The sequence below is a fragment of the Oreochromis niloticus genome, linkage group LG18 (genome assembly GCF_001858045.2).
Source record: "Oreochromis niloticus isolate F11D_XX linkage group LG18, O_niloticus_UMD_NMBU, whole genome shotgun sequence".
Lineage (NCBI taxonomy): Eukaryota > Metazoa > Chordata > Actinopteri > Cichliformes > Cichlidae > Oreochromis > Oreochromis niloticus.
In genome coordinates this window covers 7,033,334-7,051,839 of record NC_031982.2, presented here as the reverse complement: position 1 = coordinate 7,051,839, position 18,506 = coordinate 7,033,334, and the positions used below count along the sequence as shown (strand labels likewise).

The window sequence follows — 18,506 nt, the reverse complement described above, 5'->3', positions numbered from 1 at the left end:
CCCAGTGAGGAGCCGTGCCAAGTTCGATGGGTCATCCGGTTGATTCTGAAGGGGCGGGCTTATTTCGGAGGGGGGTGGTTCACATCGCTTTACTTTCCAACTAAAGTAGGCTATCAACTACCACGTCTGCAGAGGAGAGAGGGGGTCAAAATAAACCGACAAGAAAGATAGGACAGGAGGAGTAAAGACGGTTCCATCAAAGTCGGCTGCAACATCGGAGCAGACCGCAAGCTGAATTTGGACATAAAGTACGCACCGCTTGCGGCTCCAGAGCCCCTTTACACAGTTCTCGCTTCCAGTAACGTCCGATTGTAATCTTGCCAATTCACTAAAACACGAGAAGAAAGTACATGCTGGAGAAACAAGTCTAATAGTTTAAATCGTCCTGGCAACCGGTTGCACAGGGAAACAGTTTTTTGTGTGTTTTGCGCGAAGTTGATCTCGCTGACGTCCAAAGTTTTGCCCATGGGATGCTTCCCTCCCCCACACAGATAATGTTCTGACAAAAGAGAGAGAGAGAGAGAATCGCGCAACCTTCCCGAGGACATCATCTTCGTTTGTTAAGTTTTTTGAGAATTGACTGATGGCACCAAAGCTGAAATCGGTAGCCCGGCTGCTGCTGCTGGCGGTGGTGTGGGAGCTGAGCGCGCAAGGAGCGACGGAGCGACAGTTGAATCCAGAGGTGAGTAAAACATGCAGAATGCAGGACTAAAGCCACATAATGTTTGAATGCGCATTAAACGATTAAAGTTCGATAAATATAAACAGGATTAAAATTGGATGAATACTCCATAAAGGCATAGCTAATGTACACTTGGAACATATATATCTCCAATAAATACACTCAGAGTTGAGAAATTAAGCAAAACAGTTAATAATGTTAGACAGATGTGACATATAATTAAATTTAAGGAGATCTGTTTCTATCTATGAGTTAATAATACATAGCATATTTTCTTTATTATTATATTCATCTTTCAAATTTGTGTGGAGCTTGTTTTTTTATGGCTCCTATACAGAATTTGTTAGAACTTTGCATCTTGATAATAATTTCTGCAGCTGACTGTTGTTGGCACAGGGATATGGGAAATTGGCTCTGACCCTGGGTTAGAGGAAGTAGCCCTTAATGATGATAACGCTCGTGAAAACACAGAAATGCTGAGAGGGCAAAAGCAGCGGAGCCAGAACAAAAGAAATGCATTAGATTGTATTGTGGTCGCTGCAGAGACTGAGGCAATTTGAGAGTTGTGGGTGTAATTTTATTCAAAGGGATGGGGAGATGTAATTGTTGACATCTGTCCTGAGTTATGTCTGAGTACAGCACCAATGGTGGGGGGGTTAGTTACAGAAAGAAAGAGGTTCTGCAGCATCTCACCCTTTCTCATCTGTGGAAAAATACAAAAGACTGAGCACTAAACGTTTTCCAATTTCTTCCAATAACAGCGCTGGCTACTAATCAAGAAAGATGCAGCTGAGATTTTTTTTTTTTCCCTGCTGTTCACATCTGTTCCTTTCTCCTCTCCTTCTCTATTGTTCTGATCTCATTTGTCTGTTCAGATCTGTTTTTCTTGCAGAATCAGCAGCTCTCAAATCCCATAGCCAGAGCAAAGTTAGGAAGTCCTGTGTTAATGTTCCAGGAAGTGACTTTGTGATGATACTCCTACACACCTGCTTCCTTCAGTGCCATTAGAAAAATACGGCGAGGTCTTGCTCACACAGGACATCAAAGAATTCATATTTTGTTACATACAGTGGCGCCTGAAGTATCCTGCCTGTGGCCGATGCAGTTATAGCTCAGCTTTATGCCAGTGGAAGAAAATGGAGCAAAGTTACTCAATTGACCTACATTTAGACCAGAGACTGCAAAGCACCATCTGCTAAAAATGTAAACAATGTGTCGCCTACATAATTCATAATTTAACTTTCATTCCACACACACACACACACGCTGTGCAGCAGTAAATCTAAGTGATTAATATTTTCTTATTCTGGGAAAGATTTGATTAGATTTTGTCAAGATGGGCTTGCGGTTAAGTCAACTCTTTTCAGGCAAGCAAATTTCAAGGAATTTTTACATATCAGCACATTTTAACAACCAGTACTCTACAGTGCAGAATTTTCTCATAAAAAAGTGCATTAGCTACCGGTGTGAACCACAAGTATGATAAAGGCCAGATAAAAAGTGGATATTTGACCTGATAATTTCAAAATACTAGTATGATGGTTGATTTTCAACTCCATATTTTATTTTGGGACTTTTGTAACTTTGCACGACTGAGAGTTTAAAATAATTCTCATTCTCAATCTTATTTGTCACCCAGTTCATCTGCTAGCTGAAAAAACATCACTTTTAGCTCCTCGCACTTTAAGGGCTCTGTCCTGTTCAGTCAGCTTTCTTCTGATTGACTAACTTTCCCAGGCAGAGCTGTGTATCTGAAATGCCCATATTAGGGATATCCCATCAATTACATCATAAAGAACCATGAGGAGAAAACAGATTTGAAACCCAGTATTTAGAACAGTCTGAGCTTTTGCTCAACTGGGATTACTTGTGTAAACACTGACCTCATCATTTGAAACTTTGGCCTTGTTAAATATGAGTATGCACTGCTATAACAGGATAAAATAAATAAATAAGGAAGAGCATAATAAGCCTCTTTAATTAAAGCGAGTAATGCTGCAGATCATCTGGGCTTCGGTGAAGAACTTCAATTAATTAGATGAACATGTCTTGCCTATTTTATTTCTTTGGAAAATAATAAGTCATGCAAAACCAAAAATACCCAAAACCCTTTTCTGTCATTACATTTATTAAGAATAGCATCAGTCAACAATGTGCAATCAAATAAGGAAGTTAATGAGGATGATAAACATGTGAAATGTCTGCACCGCAGGAAGTGGGGCTTTCCATCGCTAGTTAAGTTATGGTCAAAAAGTGCTTTTTTTTTTCTTTTTCTTTTCTTTTCTTTTTTTTTAAACATAAGACCAAACTCTCCATACAGCTGAAGAAATCTCCAGCCTCCACAAACCCACAAGTCAGCAGGATTTTTTTTATTTACTTTTTTATTAACAATAAATAAAATTAGATCAGTGGTTACGTGTTGGTCAGTGGGTCTGTTTTGTGAGATAGAGGTTGAGTGGACACAATTCATTTCCTGTGGTGTGTGGTAGAGACAGGAAGTGGGCAGCTTGGTGTGTCAGCAACCACCTGCCTATCACACACACATCTTTTTTTTCCCCCTGTGCTCGAATTTGCAGAAATGGTTACAAGCCGAGGTCATTCAGTACAAAGAATGACTTCAGCTCGTAGCTAATTGTCATGAAATTGTCATGAAATGAGATGATGAAAACGAGGCAGGGAGGACACTGAGGAGCCTGTCGCAGACCAGAAAGGGGGCTATTGTGGAGATGGGAGTGATGCAATCTTTTCGGAAAAGACGGAAAATGAAGCAACTGTCCAACTGTACGAGACAAGATGCAGATCATAGTTGTCATGCACACATCCTGTGTGAGTGTACTGGATGTCACACTCCCTCTGTTCCCAAAGAGAACAGTTAAACAGGTAACTTTATACTAGTCCCATGCTGGACTAGTCTTGTTAGTCGTTTTGAGGAAGTAGGAGTGCAGTTTTCCCAGGAAGCCATTGTTTTAATAATCAGCAGTTAGTTGTGTTTGGGCAGTTTCCTTGAGGAAAGGTGTAAACTGAAAATAAGGTAATGCTCAAAGTCATCATCTCATTTCCTGTTCCTGAAACAAAGAGGCCAATTTATTTTAGGATAAAATTCTTCCTTTTTCCTGGGATTGACTGACTCCTTAAATGACACTGGCAGAGATGAATTTTTCCACTCTTGTGTCATCGGTTCTTACTGGTGTTGGCTAGAGAGAGGTTGTTTAATAGACACCAGCTGGGGGATTACACACAACCAAAGGGGTTTCTGCTTGTGTGTGCGCAGGAGCTGTTGGCCAGAGGGGTCAGAGAGGTTGTAAATGCCGTCCTGAATCAAGAGCATAGCAGGCAAATGCCTATAAAGTAGAGGGAAAAAAAAGAAAAAGTTAATAAAGTGTTGGAGGGATCCTACCCACAATAAACTCCCTGAAGTACACACGGGTGCACGCAAAAGGCCCGTAACCTGCTGTTGCACGTAAAGTGGGAGTCATAATTTCATACATTTAAGACATGTGACAGAATATCACAGCTTTCTGGATGGAGTGGGTGGATATGTAATGATGAGCTCTCTTGCCCTGTGTGTGCGCTGTATACTGAGCATGCCTCAGTTGGACTCCCATCGCTGTTGACCAGAGTTTCTTTCCATTGGCCTTCAGCAAACGGAACAACTGACTCGCTATGCCTTCTTCTTCTCCTCCTCCTTTTCTCATCCTATGCAAAATGAGCACACTGCCTAGAAACATCCACAGCAAACATTGTCTGCTTCTTGTAGGTCTTCCATTAAACAATAAAGTAAGTCACTGCACATGAGTGAGCTTTACATCAAAGTGCTGGACTGGCAAGGTTCCTTTGCGCCCTACTTTTTTAAGTCTGTGCACGGGTAAATATCAAGGGGTGATGACTACATTTAACACAAGTGCTTCCAGGCATCAGTTTAAAGTGTTGCTCATCACTCAAATTGTAGTTAAATCTATTAAAATGGACAGCCTAACACTAAGTCAGTTGTCACACCTCCATGTTTTTCCATAGTTAACAACAACTAAAGGAACAGGAAACATGATATCATTTGAGCTTTGAAATCATTGGTAGTAAATAAGTTGTGTGTGTGTGTGGGGGAAGAACAGCTGGAAACCACTGCTTCATATCAAAAGACTGTATTAGTTTGGACTATCCTTTCTTCTTCTTCTCTAAATACTCACCACTTCCTCTTCCTCCACTTATTACCGTGGGCAAAAATAGCGTGGTGCGACAGTGAATAAGACTTTGTCAGAGTCACCTGTGGGACCCATGAATGAGGCGTGGGAGCCTTAAAGTTAAAACAAGTGTTCAGTGTCATTCAACAACAGTCTTTTGACTGAGCCGAGGGCAAAATTGGGCCTTTTGTAGAAAAGAAAACAGGGAATGTGTGAACTGGAAGAATATGGTTTCCAGCTCAAATCAGGCCTTAAAATCTCTTACATTTGTGGCAAATTATCCAAGTTGCTAATGGTTGTAATGGTTGTATTTGACTCTGGTACAAGCAAAACCTTTATTTGTTTATCCCAGCAAACTGCAGGCGTTTCATTATGGCCGTTAATTACAACCTCTAAATCCCACTAGCCTTCATCTTTCCTTCCTTGTGCTCCTCTTTTTCCCGCTCATGCGGCCGTGCTGTAACAGTGACTCTTTATGTGTCCACTGGAGCTCCATGGGTGAGTCAAGACGAGAAAGGGCTCATTCAGGAGTAAAGTCTAAACACGTAGACCTCCATGTCTCTCTAGGACAGACAGAGAGGCAGAGATCAGACTTTCAAGGGCCTCCAAAGCTGCCATTCAGCTCAGGGCTAAGCTGAATGAACGTCAGGGGCGTCAATACCGACCTAAAGCCCAGAGTCGGACAACCACGTCAGCACATTCACTTACTGTACATTTTCAGTGGAAAACTCTAAAATAAGGGAGTAGATTTATTTCGCTTTAACTGTGTTTAACATCCATTAGCAGCAGCAGATAGGCATTAACAACAATAATCGAGCGGCTCAGGGTGTGGTTGTTCATGAGTATTTACCCTCAAGTCTGTGGGTTTTCCATAAGAGAGGGATGAGGCAGAGGAGAAGGGGTGGAGTGAAAAGGCAAAGACAGAGACACGAACGTGGGGGGAAGAGTTTGACTTTGAGGTTTGGATGCGACGAGGAAGAAATTCCCAGTTAAATTACTGACTGACTTTACTGCTTGACTGGAGACCTCGACTGAGGTTGCCCAAGGCCTGAGTCTCACCCTGGGACACTCCCTATCTTTTTCTCTTCTGTTTTCCCAATGTCCTTCTCTGCACATATTCTACAGCAACTACGCCTGTAATTCTGAATCCAGATGAAATAATAGATCCTGCTAAGCTGCAAAGTCACGTCAAGCTGTGCCAAACAAAGACGAAAGTCATCAGCGGCTCCAAACCATAAAACACTTCCTGAACGTGCCACGACAAGCTCACAAAGTCACTGTACAGCAGAATATCAGAGCATTCTTGGTTTCCACCACGCTCACAATAGCCTCAGTGTTATTTTTCATCTCTTGCTTGAGAGGGAAGGAGTTCAGGAGAAGCTGTGTGGGAGAGGTGCGTAGCAGAGCTATCGGCACCGGTCCAAATGTCAAACCAGCACCGCAGGCAAATGGGTTTCCAGGGGAAAATAAGGTCAAGTTTAGCTGAGAGCGAGGGATTTGGAGCACCAGAGAACTCGGTGACCATCATAATATGCTCTCCAAATGGTTTAAAAAAACGCTTTCATTTGCGAATTGTACAAACTCGATGACTTTAGCTAGAACTGATGTAGGTACAGAATAACATGAGTTTTAAACTTTAACTGTGTCCTCATTCAGTGTCTGTGTCAGGGTTTTGGATGAAACCTGAACCGTCCTTGTCTTAAGCTTTTTTTGGCTCCTCAGGCCAGTTCTACTTTCAGGCCACACTTACTGGAGAGTCCAGAGTTGATGGTTAAATAGCTTTTGTGTTTAGTCACGACATGGAGACGTGCCAGTTGCTTGAAACTGATGTTGCTCCCTCTGGCTACGAAATACAAAAACACAGAGAGAAGTTATTTAAGAGCTTATTCTTGCCGTCGGCGTGGAATGTGTTTTCATCGCAGTCACAGGAAAACATCCTGTTCTCATATTCCCAGTAACCAATGATCAACATTTTCAGGTGACGTGTGGAGTGTTTTTGTGTCTGTTTTTCATTTTTGTTTCTTTGCTAAAAGTGGAATTTCCTCGCTATATTTCGCAAGACTTCTCATCATGTTTTCCTTTTTTATCCTGTTTTGCACTGCAGTCATGGCTACAACAGTATGGCTACCTTCCCCCAGGGGACTTGAGAACCCATGCCCTTCGCTCCCCAAACTCCATCTCCTCCGCCATCGCTGCCATGCAGAGGTTCTATGGCCTCACCGTCAGTGGTACCTTTGACGCAGACACTGTCAAGTGAGTATCACGCAGTGCCTTTTTTTTTCAAGCACATTTAAGCGTACGTTGTCATGAGCGCGGTGTGCCTTATTGTCTGGCAGGGCCATGAAGCGACCGCGCTGTGGTGTCCCTGATAAGTTTGGTGCTGAGCTCAAGAGCAACCTGAGGAGGAAGCGCTACGCCATCCAGGGCCTGAAGTGGCCCAAGACAGAGATCACTTTCTCGTAAGTCACAGAGTTATGAAATAAACATGAAGCAGCCTGCAATTATGTCTCTGTAAAAAGGAATTAACTGTCTCGCCTTTTTAACACGCTGTTTAGTATACAGAACTACACCCCAAAGGTGGGTGAGTATGAGACCTACGAGGCCATCAGGAAGGCCTTCAAGGTGTGGGAGGGCGTCACCCCGCTTCGCTTCCGGGAAATTCCCTACAGCTACATACGGGACAAAGTGGAGGAGTTTGCTGACATCATGATATTCTTTGCTGAGGGTTTCCACGGTGACAGCAGCCCATTTGATGGCGAGGGGGGATTCCTGGCACATGCCTATTTTCCTAGCATTGGCATCGGTGGAGACACTCACTTTGATTCGGCTGAGCCGTGGACAGTTGGAAACCGGGACCTGTTAGGTAAAGTTTCATGTTGAAACTGAAATTTCAATAGATGAGGGATTTTTTTTTTTGACTAATTCCGCAAAACCTGACACAAGAAAAGCTTAAATGTTGGGAGGGGACCTCTCTGACTCTGTTTTGCTGTCAAAAGCAAAACCTAAGCCGCAACAGGCCCCAGCTTGTGTTTGTACACTTCAGGCAGTGAGTACCTGTGTGCGAAAATGCAGCAGACACACAAACTGCAGCGTCAGCTCCTCGAGTCTAACACATCTTCACATGAGCTGCTGCTGATTTTATTTTTAACTGCTTGGTGTCTAGTTGTGTGCTTCTGAGTCACTTGAAAATGAGGAAACAGCACTTTTTCCTCATTCTCCTTTAGGACTCTGTCTCAAAATCCTCCCACTTTATGTCTAACACTTTGGCTCAATTTTAAAAAAGTTGTTAAACTGTAATTTTTCTTGTTTATGTTGTTTCAGGGAATGATATTTTCCTCGTTGCTGTGCATGAACTTGGTCACGCCATGGGTCTCGAGCACTCTAACGACCCCTCAGCCATCATGGCTCCGTTCTACCAGTGGATGGACACTGAGAACTTCCAGCTTCCAGATGATGACCGCAGAGGCATACAGCAGCTTTATGGTTTGTACAAATCACAATTAATCATTATTATTCTACACTAGGGGAAATACTAACCTGAAACATTACATTGTAAATTACAGCACAAGTAACAGCTTTCCAAAGATGGATAAAAACAGACTTTTTTGCTGCTTTAAAGTTAAGGCTTTGTCGTTTAAAGAATTGTTCGATGTCCTTACTCACAAAGGGTCAGGATCAGGTCCACAGCCCCCACCTGTAACACCGCGTTCACCTTACAACCCCCCCGATCCCCCATATTCACCTGACAAGCCTCGCTTTGGCCCCAACATCTGCGATGGGCACTTTGACACCATCGCCATCCTCAGGGGAGAAATGTTTGTGTTCAAGGTAAAAAGCTGCTGGAGAAACTTTGGGCCATTTATATCGATTCCATTTATAGATTGTTATCTTGTTGTCTATGTCATCTTGTAAGTTTCTAAGAATTTTCTTTTTTTTCCCCTATCAGGATAAGTGGTTCTGGCGGGTGCGTAATAACCACGTGTTGGATGGATACCCAATGCCAATTGGTCACTTTTGGAGGGGATTGCCCACTCATATTAATGCTGCTTTTGAAAGGGAAGATGGGAAATTTGCTTTCTTTAAAGGCAAGTCTGGCTTTAATATATCAGCAAAGAAATTGTTTTACTATTATTATGAAATTAAAAAAACATCTCTCGGGTCCTCGGTTTTATTGCTCTACAGGAGACAGGTACTGGGTGTTCACCGAATCAATTCTTGACTCTGGCTACCCCAGGAGTCTTAAAGAGATGGGCACAGGGCTTCCCAAAGATCGAATAGACGCTGCTCTCTACTACACCCCCACCGGACAGACATATTTCTTCAGAGGAAACAAGTTAGTCATTGTCAGTTTTGTGTGTGTGTGTGTTTATCATATGCAGAAGTTTTAAAAGTAGGTGATTACAAGGAAACTTCCCCTGACATCACCGCCGGTAAAAGATATGTTTTGACCATATGAGGTTAAAACATGTAAACTCAAACACTTACCATCCAATTCAAATCTGCCTCTCAGTTAAACAAGAAAATTCACCTTGAGGGAACTGTTACGCTTGCTGAGCTTTTCCATGGGTATAAAAAGTGGATGACATGTGGCAGTCGAATTATAGTAGTTGGATTATAAAGTGAATATAGCTGCGTACGTTACTGCACTTTTCCTAAGTCCTCAGCTCGCTGTCGTTTAGGTTCTAGAAGAGTTCGTGGTAGTTGAGCGGCAATGTCTGCAGAGACAACACTGACTGTGGCTGTGTGGTTTTTACATTAGAAAGCAAGTCAAGAAAAGTTAGTTAAGGTCTGTAAGGACAGTTCTCAAGTTAAGTCAAGTCACTCTACACAAGTCAACTACAAATGGTCTAGTTTGAAAACGAATGCCTAGTTTCAAGTCCTGTAGGCACAAACAGGTCTATCAACACCAAGTTCTAAAGCGTTTAAAGCAAAGAAAACTCAAGTCCTAAGTAATCTGTGGTATGTTCAATTTAATTGAACTAGTTTAAAGCTATCAAAAAACTAAACCCAAGCCTATGTCTGTTCTCAAGTCCAACCGAGTCGTGTATTTAGTTTGAGACAAGTCTAAGATAAGTGTAATGTCAGGTCTTTTAGGAAGAGCCAAAGTCCATCCACAACTGTTCATGTGGGTAAAGAGGAGAGTTTCTAGCACTGGCCGAATCATCAGTTCACCATATCTCTTTTTTTTCTACATTTCTCCTCTCGTTTCCTGTTTAGCTATTACCGTTTCAATGAAGCGTCCCAGACAGTTGACGATGGCTATCCGAAATCTATTAGCGTGTGGCAGGGCGTTCCTGATAACATCAAGTCAGCCTTCATGAGCAAAGATCAAGGTAAGGGTGGCGTGTGTCAGATTATCTAGATTATTCATCACATCTTACTGTGACTGGATACTTATTGGTACATGTTGTTTTTTTCTTGCACGTCTTTCTTCCACCCTTCAGCGTACACCTACTTCTACAAAGCCAACAAATACTGGAAGTTCAACAACCAGGTGATGCGAGTGGAGCCTGGATATCCAAAATCAGCCCTTCGTGACTGGATGGGCTGCCCCAATGAAGACCCCAAGACAGATGGAGGAAGAGGCGGAGGTGGACATGACAAGGACAAGGAAAGGGAGAAGGAAAGGGAGCGAGAGAGGGAGAGAGAGAGGGAGCGGGAGAGAGAGAGAGAGAGGGAGAGAGAGAGGGAGAGAGAGAGGGAAGACAGAGACAGAACTAGAGATAGAGAGAGGGACAGAGAGAGGGACAGAGAGAGGGAGAAGGTGATTGAGAGGGAGGAGGAAATTGATGTGAAAGTTATTGAGACAGATAGTGGCAGCGGGGCAGCGGCGTTTGTTGTGCCGCTGTTTCTGGTAGTGTGTGTGATCGCAACGTTGGCAGCCTTGCTGTTTTTCCGTCGTTACGGTACTCCCCGCCGACTCCTCTACTGCCAACGATCTCTATTGGACAAGGTGTAGTTAGAGATGGAGGGGCAGAAGAGAGGAGAGAAAGAAGGCGAGAGAAGAAGAAGAAAACTCGGTGGAGACACAGATAAGGGAGCAGAACAGAAAGAGACAGAACAGGAGAAAGAGTCGAAGGAAAACTGTCAGACTTGCATTTTCAACTCTTCTTACCACTTCCAGATTCCTTTGACTCTATCTCTCAACCACTCAGCCCTTTCCATTTTTCTCCTCTCCTCTCCTTTCTGACTCTGCCTCTCTTCTTGCGGTTACTGACGCCAGCTCATTGCTGTTTGTTTTAGCCTTTTTCAATGTCATATTTTTAGTTTTTGTCAGTGGTCAGTGTTTGTGTTCTTGTGAATTTTCCACTTCGAACCTGCATCTTCATGACATCCATTTCAGCATGTTTCTATGCGTAAGCAGACGCTGTTGTTTCATCGCTCGGCCAAGTGCCCTTTTTTTAATTTGCACACCCTCACTTAAACACAAAATCCTGGAAACCGCGGCGGCACAGTCATCTGTGTTTCTTAATCTTCCGGTAAAGCGACATGTCAGGAGCCAGCAGGGACCATAAAAGGGAAACATTAGCTTGCATCCTTATGAAGCATGAGATACACTTCTATCAGAGTAAAGCAGTAAATGCAACAGTGTATTTTCTTTTTGTTATATTAATGTCTTTATTGTTATTATTATAAATGATGTTGTCATTACTATTATGACTATTACTATTATTGTTGTTGTCGTCCACCATGTAAAGAATGTTTTTTTTTTTTTGTATATTGTCATTAAAAAGTCCTGCTGGACAGTGACATACAGTTTTGAAAGTGGCCTTAATTTTATACATGTGGGAACAGTGAATGGGGAAATGGGGTTATGTATTCTTGAAACTTGATTGTTTTTTTTTTTTATACCTTGAATCCATCTCAAATGAAAATAAATTGAAGACCTGAAAATGACTCCTTTTTGTCATCGTACTTACTTTTGTACAGTTTTTCGAATCATGGTGCTACATTGCTAGTCAGGGGTTAGATTAACAACAATAATAATAATATTATTAGTGACAGTGATACTGATGACCATCTAGCCTTCTCAATCAGAACTCTGTGTGTGTGTGTGTGTACTCACTTATAAGCTTTTCGTACAAAAATAAAGTAATTTCAAAAGGCTTCCTGTGCTTTGATCTTCACTTAGTCTTTGATAAACTTTGATGAAATCTTTCTCTCGCCTGCCTTGTTTACCTTTACTGATCATATTGGTCGTTGCTGTTTTGCATCTGGCCTTCCCCAGTCTCCCCGGACCTCCAGGTTTCTTGTTCCCCGACCGCACCACTCTGCTTTACTGGGGCTCGGAAACTGGCAAGCCAGAAACTGGGTCGGAAAACACGGACTGGATCCAGAGCTTAAGTAGAAACAGGGATGAAGACGACTGTATAAACCCGTTGCTGCACAGCAGGAAAACATATCTGAGCTATATAGCTAGAGGGAGAGGGTGTGCATGTGTGTGTGTTCTTGGGTATATTTCTATGCTTATGGGGACCACATAGCCTCTGCAAGCGTAGGATGACGAGGAAAAGCGTGCAAAGTCCTCCAAAGTCCTTATCAAGACTTTGAAGTTGGAAAAGTAGTTTCACAATTTGATTAATGTAGGTCCCCACAAGCACATTGGCACAAACAAACACTCATGTATGTTCTGAAAAACTATAAATGCCTGTACTTGTGTATTATCCACTGTGTTTGTGTGCACTCCCGTCCAACACGAGCCAATAAAAGCTCAAACAGCAAGCCTAGGCGTCTCCCCACTCCTTAATGATTCCACTAATGAACAACTGCCATACAGACATGAGACATGCCGTAAAGACGACTGACTGCAACAGAACAAGAGTGGGTGAGGGTGGAAGCCGGGAAGGCAGCGCGTCTATGATTTGTTATGATAACAACGACGGGGTTTTTTGCACTTTTGCTCTTTTCCTATTGTGTTAAAGGCATTTAGGGCGCCCATTCTTCTCCACTTCTCGCTGCAGTGTTTTGAAGACCTGGAGCTGAAGAGAGAAGTCACGAGGATTGCTGGGGGAGGAGATGAAGGAGGAGTGAGGATGGTTAAGTCACATTTGGAAGCCAGATATGGAGCAGAATTCCATGCACAACATCTGGAATTCCAACTGCATCATGTGAGCCAGACACACAGCAGGACACGGGAATGGGGGATGGGATTTTTTCTTTTTTAGGATGTGTTTCATTCATTTTAATTTAACTTTATCTAGGTGAAAGACATTAAAAGCACAATAAACATGAAAAAGTGTTATTTGTTTGTTTGCTTGTTTGTTTTTAAGATTAGTTTCCTCTAATGGATTTTTAGGGTAATATCTTTATACACACTGTTTTACTTGCTCTGCTTATCTCTGGGGTCCTCTTCACAAGTCAGACCCTGAGCTGCGGGTCAACATTTGATGTTTTCTCTCTTTACATAGCTGACTCTGCAGACTGCAAGAGAAAAGAAATGCTTCAGCATAATTCTTCCCCACAGTCCTCTTTTCTGTGTGTGTAACCTGAGCTTTTCTTCACTGTCTGCAAAATGACTTCAGAAAGCCCAACAAAAGACCACACCACAATGCCCCGGCCTCTTCCAGCCTTCTCCCGTCCTCCAGTGCTCACATTTCACCTAGATAAAAGCAAAGGTAATTCCTGCATCTGATTCCAATTTGTCTTTGTTTTTAAAGGCTGATCTACAAATTCTTCTATCTATCCCCCCCCTGCCATGTCCTATTTTAATCTCCTTTAATTCAATCAAGTTTTTAAGTCAGCAGGTTTCATTAACAAGCTGGCTTTATGTTTTATGTTTCTCCGAGCTGGACACTTCCTGTCCCTCTGTCAGCTGTGTGGCCTGTAGGCTGATGAATGCAGAAAAAACTCCCAAAGAGGGGAAGTCCTGCTTGGACCTATTGTGCCCCATAATAGCCATTACACCATAATTGCGAGTTCCCCGCTGAATGACAAAGAACGATGAGCAACAGCATTCTGCCTGGTAACAAGGATGTGGGCAGAAAGGTGGCAGCTGGTGAGTGTCTATATAGGTTACACATGGTTTTCATTTGCATCAGTTAAAGCTCAGTCACACGCTGCACTTCTCTTATTCGCACACAAAAACACAAGGATTACACAAACAGACACATGGTGGCAATCACGTCGCCTCTGATCACCACGTCCTTCACCAAAACTCGTCTAAGAATAAAACATCCTACATTTCCTATTATGTAATCTTCCTGCGTCTTATAGGCCTCAGTCACGTAGGCCTAAGACCCCACTGAAAAGATGTCTATTACAGGTCTGCAGCAAATAGACGGAGGTTTTTGTACGGAGCACCGTACACTTCTTTAAGATCAGTTTCACCTTGCGACTGCTACCAAGCTTTTGCAGACTGGTTGGGGAATACTTATTTTTCCCTAGCAACCAGCAGTTGCCAGATGGCCGTCAGTCTGCGTGCCTGGGATGCTAGAAAACAATCTTATTGTTTGGAAGATGCCTGTGGCTGCCAGATTGTAACAGAGGTCTAGTCTAAGTTTAGGCCAACTCCAAGCTTTATTGAGTTGCATGTAGGCAAATGCAAACAGAGCATCTCAGTCGAGCAGCTTCTTTAGTTTTAAAGCCATGCCTGTTCAGTACCAGTCCCCATCAATCCAGCTGAAATACTGTGAATAGAGAGCAGTCATTGTTGAGGTTATCTACTAAACCAGCGTGCTTCCGGCTGCGACATGCCAAAAAATGTGCTGAAAAGGTCCATTGGTGCCGTTATCTTTGCTTTCCATTCAATTGCTTTCTTGTATAGTTTTATCATATAAAATATGTTGACCTTTAAATAAGGCACTCCGCAGTATTCCCAAGCAGTCATGCACACAGTTTATTTGTGGCGTACACTGCCAGGGGAAGAGAGATTAATACCTAATGCTTCTTTTTTTCCCCATTTCAACTCCATATTAATATTCCATTTAGCTACACATGGAGCTATGCATGGAAAAAACTTCCCTTTAAACATATTTTGGCGTTGCGTCAGGCATTCGGTTTAACGATCTTCGTTTACTTGATCGTGCAGTTTTGCCAGACTCTGCCCCATCGGTGCTTCAACATGCCTGTTTGTATTACACTTATCACAACATCTGCACTTTGAAATGGGTGGTTCAAGTCACTCTGGACTTTCTTTTTTTTAATGTCAGAGTGAGGTGCTGTATGGGTGAAAAAAAACACAGGTGCAAGGAAGTTGAATAATCAACATTTTAATGCACTTCTTATTCTCATGTGGCGTGGTTTTCCCAAGCACTGCAGGAAAACACCTACATCATAGAAGATGCTGATTCAGGCGCTACAAAACCAGACTACCCTCGCCCCGACCCAGCTATAGCCACAAGGACCCCCCACCCCCCCACACACGCACACTTTCCCATGGCACACAAATGTGCATACATTTGCTATCTGAGCTCTTTAAATCACCAAAGTGAAGCAGCAAGACAACCGCAGCTCCTTATTCTTCCTCAGCCTCCCACATCTCCTGCAGCCTGCTAATGAACTAGCATACAAACTCATGCTTAGTTTTTCTCTCTCTCTAACTGACTGCCTCTTCCATCACAACAGGCCACATCTGGTTTCCATAAGCATATATTGTACATGTCATCGTACAGAAGAGGAGGGGGCTGAAAGGAGGCAAGGACTTGAAGAGGAGGGGGAAGGGTTGTGCGGATCTATATTGAGGGAATTTTGTACTTTTGAGTGTTAAAGACTCTCACAAACCTCTGTTCACATGATATGAGGTGGCCCGGGTCAGCTTCCTGTCAATAAAGAATACAAGGAAACTACCATGAGCAAGTACACACGTGCAAAAGACAGTAAGGATGAGGAAACCAGGGGAACGGGATAAAAAAGCAAGAAATGCTCTTTGAGGAGAGTCAGTGAATCACGCAGAGATCACAAAGGCCACATCAGACGTCGCCTTTGAAAGGGGAGCCTGGCATTTCTTTGTGCCAAGATCCTAACAGCGGTGGATACAAATACCTTATGTGGTTACAGTGACGAGGGGAGGAGAAGGGCAGTCAGGGGGACTGCTTACAGATCGAAAACATATTGTTCTTACTGCCTGTTAAACACCAGTAAGAGTGGACTCGCTCAGCTGACCAGTGACCCGACCTCTACGCTACTGTGGTCCTCCAGCTGCTGTTAGCAGCTCTGCAAAAGACCCACAGCTGTAGAAACATTGTTTTGAGTCATCTCTACATATGTGGACACTGCACAGTCCAACCACTTCACTTCAGATCTGCTGGCTACAGTTATGAAGCCACGACTTAAACTCAGAGATCTCTGTTCAACTTAGGTTAAAGCAGCATTCAGTGGCTTAGCTGCTGATGGCCTAAAAACGGCAGTAAAAGAGGTTTTTTTAGGGTATAGTACTCCATTCCAGCAGACTGGTTGTGGATGAAGTAAAGATGTCAGCTCAGTTTGGTGATGCCAGTTTTCTGGACAGATGCATATACTGGTTACTGTATAAGATTTTAGTGGAGAGGTAATATTAAAGTTTGTTTAATCAATCAGTATTTTCTATCAACAGTTCAAGAGTGAGTGTTAACTGTGTTTTTTTCCCTTAAAAAAAAGACTTAAAATAAATGTCTCCCCACAGTTTACAGGTTCTGTATTTTTCGGACCATAAGGGCACCGGATTATAAGGCGCACTAAGTGAAACAAAACAGTCAGATAAGTCAAACTTTACTCAGCTCATTCTTCTTGCTTCCTCCACTTCCGTACCACTAATTCATTAATGTTGAATTCTCTTGCAGCTGCTCTATCCCCATGTTGTTGCAGTATGTTAATGACTAACCTCGTATTGTGGATGGATTATCTCAGTTGTTCTCCTGACTTAAGTTTGGTCCGTTTACAGCATCCTGCCATGCAATTGCATTTGCTCCAAACCATCGGGAACCCTCACATTAACTTTTAACAGTGGAAAAAAGTTAGCGTTCATCCTCCAGCTTCACTGTGTTTATGTTATGCTAACATAGCTGTGTCGCTAGCGCTCACGTAGCACATCATTATATACCAGCTAATCCAACTTCAGTAACCCTACAAAAGTCACTGCTGTTTAGTTTTCTGTCTTCACTTATGTGTGAAGTGATAGCAGAGCTGTACGTTTTAATTTTTCCGAAATCTCTCAGTCAGAACGTGGTATATCATGTTTAGGTGGAAACTAGCGAGCTAACTTCCTGCTAACTTCTAACTCTGTTAAATTTAATAAATTCTGTTTTCATGGATGCCTGGATGTTAAACTTAATTGTTACACCTGGTAAAGGAGCAACGCTGATCATTTTATTAAGGATGAAAGAATTTAGACAGTTTTTAACTCTCAGTGGTGCCGCAGTGTTCATTTGACTTTGGGACCTTAAACGGACGGCGTTTTGGACCCAGATTACTCCGGGAGGCTCCTGACTACGGTAGCCGTAATGCTCCGTCAATCCATCAAGGGGTGCGGCTTCGTAGTTTACCAAAGTCCTACTAAAACATGTTTTGACAGATTTTTGAGCACCGTGGACCACATAAAATCGGTTCGAGGTCAGTAAGCACAACCAGAATTCATACATATGGCGCACCGGATTATAAGGCGCACTGTCGATTTTTTTTAGAAAATTAAAGGATTTTTAGTTCGCCTTATAGTGCGAAAACGGTATGTTATTTAATCCAGTCTTCAAAAGGCTGACATGATTTTTTAAATACTTTGGCCAGTACTGCAGACCCGCCCCTAAGCAAAAGCAACAAACACATTTGATAAATGGTTTTGGAAGTATATGCATGAAGACTTTTAAGATTTCATGTCTAGTATTTGTGAGCATTCCATTCTTTTCTTTAAATATATTTAACTGTTATACTATTTAATCTGTTTCTGCGGATGTACTTGAATCCATCAGATGTGTACAACTTGGACTTAAAATTTTTTAATAGAAAACTGGGCTGTAAGCTGGTATGGTGACGTGAAGCTCCTAGTTTGAAGCCCAGCTGAGGCCATTCTGTGTGGAGTTTGCATGTTTGCCCTGTGTCTGTGTGGGGGTCCTCCCACAGTCCAGTTAACCTAACATGCATGTTAGGTTAACTGGAGATTCCAAATTGGACAAGGATGACCTGTAAACGGTTTAGGAGTTGCTATGTGAATGGATGGTTAAATATCCAACCATCCAAGCAGTCATAAGTGCTTTGAGTGCTCAGTGAGACTATTTAAGTGCCACGTAAATAAAATGTCATTATACTTAACTATAAACTACTATATACTGAACTGTTTGATGTTTATGAGCTTTCTTGTGTGAAAGAGGGTGGAATTTGAAAGGTGAAATGTTGTCATTACAGATGAAACTCTTTGTCAATACAGCTTTGCTGCCCCAGTTAGAACTTTGCTCTTGGTCTGCCAGAGATGCCAGCTCAAGCGATTTGCTTGTCCTCGCAGAGTCCAGCCACACTGAGTTGTATCAGGGCAAAAAAATGTTATGCTCAGCGACCATAAGGCTGTAATTACATAGGAGCAGTGCTGAGCTCTGCAGGATAAACGTCAAGACCAGAGAGACGGCACAAAGCGACTGAAGAGGGGAAATATTTACAATAAAGACAGAAAGAAAGTCAGGGCAACACAAAGACAAATAGTAAAGTGGGTAAACTGTAATAACTAAGAAGGCAGGTAAACGTTA

General features: G+C 42.6%; 1 protein-coding gene across 1 annotated transcript; it reads left to right on the top strand.

Annotated features, from left to right (window-relative positions):
* The first annotated feature begins 80 nt into the window (after positions 1 to 80).
* mmp14b (matrix metallopeptidase 14b (membrane-inserted)) lies at positions 81 to 11,967 on the top strand. The gene is made up of 10 exons (XM_003457436.5): positions 81 to 682; positions 6,965 to 7,113; positions 7,197 to 7,319; positions 7,416 to 7,723; positions 8,182 to 8,343; positions 8,528 to 8,688; positions 8,807 to 8,945; positions 9,043 to 9,193; positions 10,078 to 10,193; positions 10,305 to 11,967. Exons 1-10 carry the CDS (start codon positions 584 to 586, stop codon positions 10,817 to 10,819), a joined length of 1,923 nt encoding a protein of 640 aa, XP_003457484.1. The 5' UTR covers positions 81 to 583; the 3' UTR covers positions 10,820 to 11,967.
* The last annotated feature ends 6,539 nt before the right edge of the window (positions 11,968 to 18,506 follow it).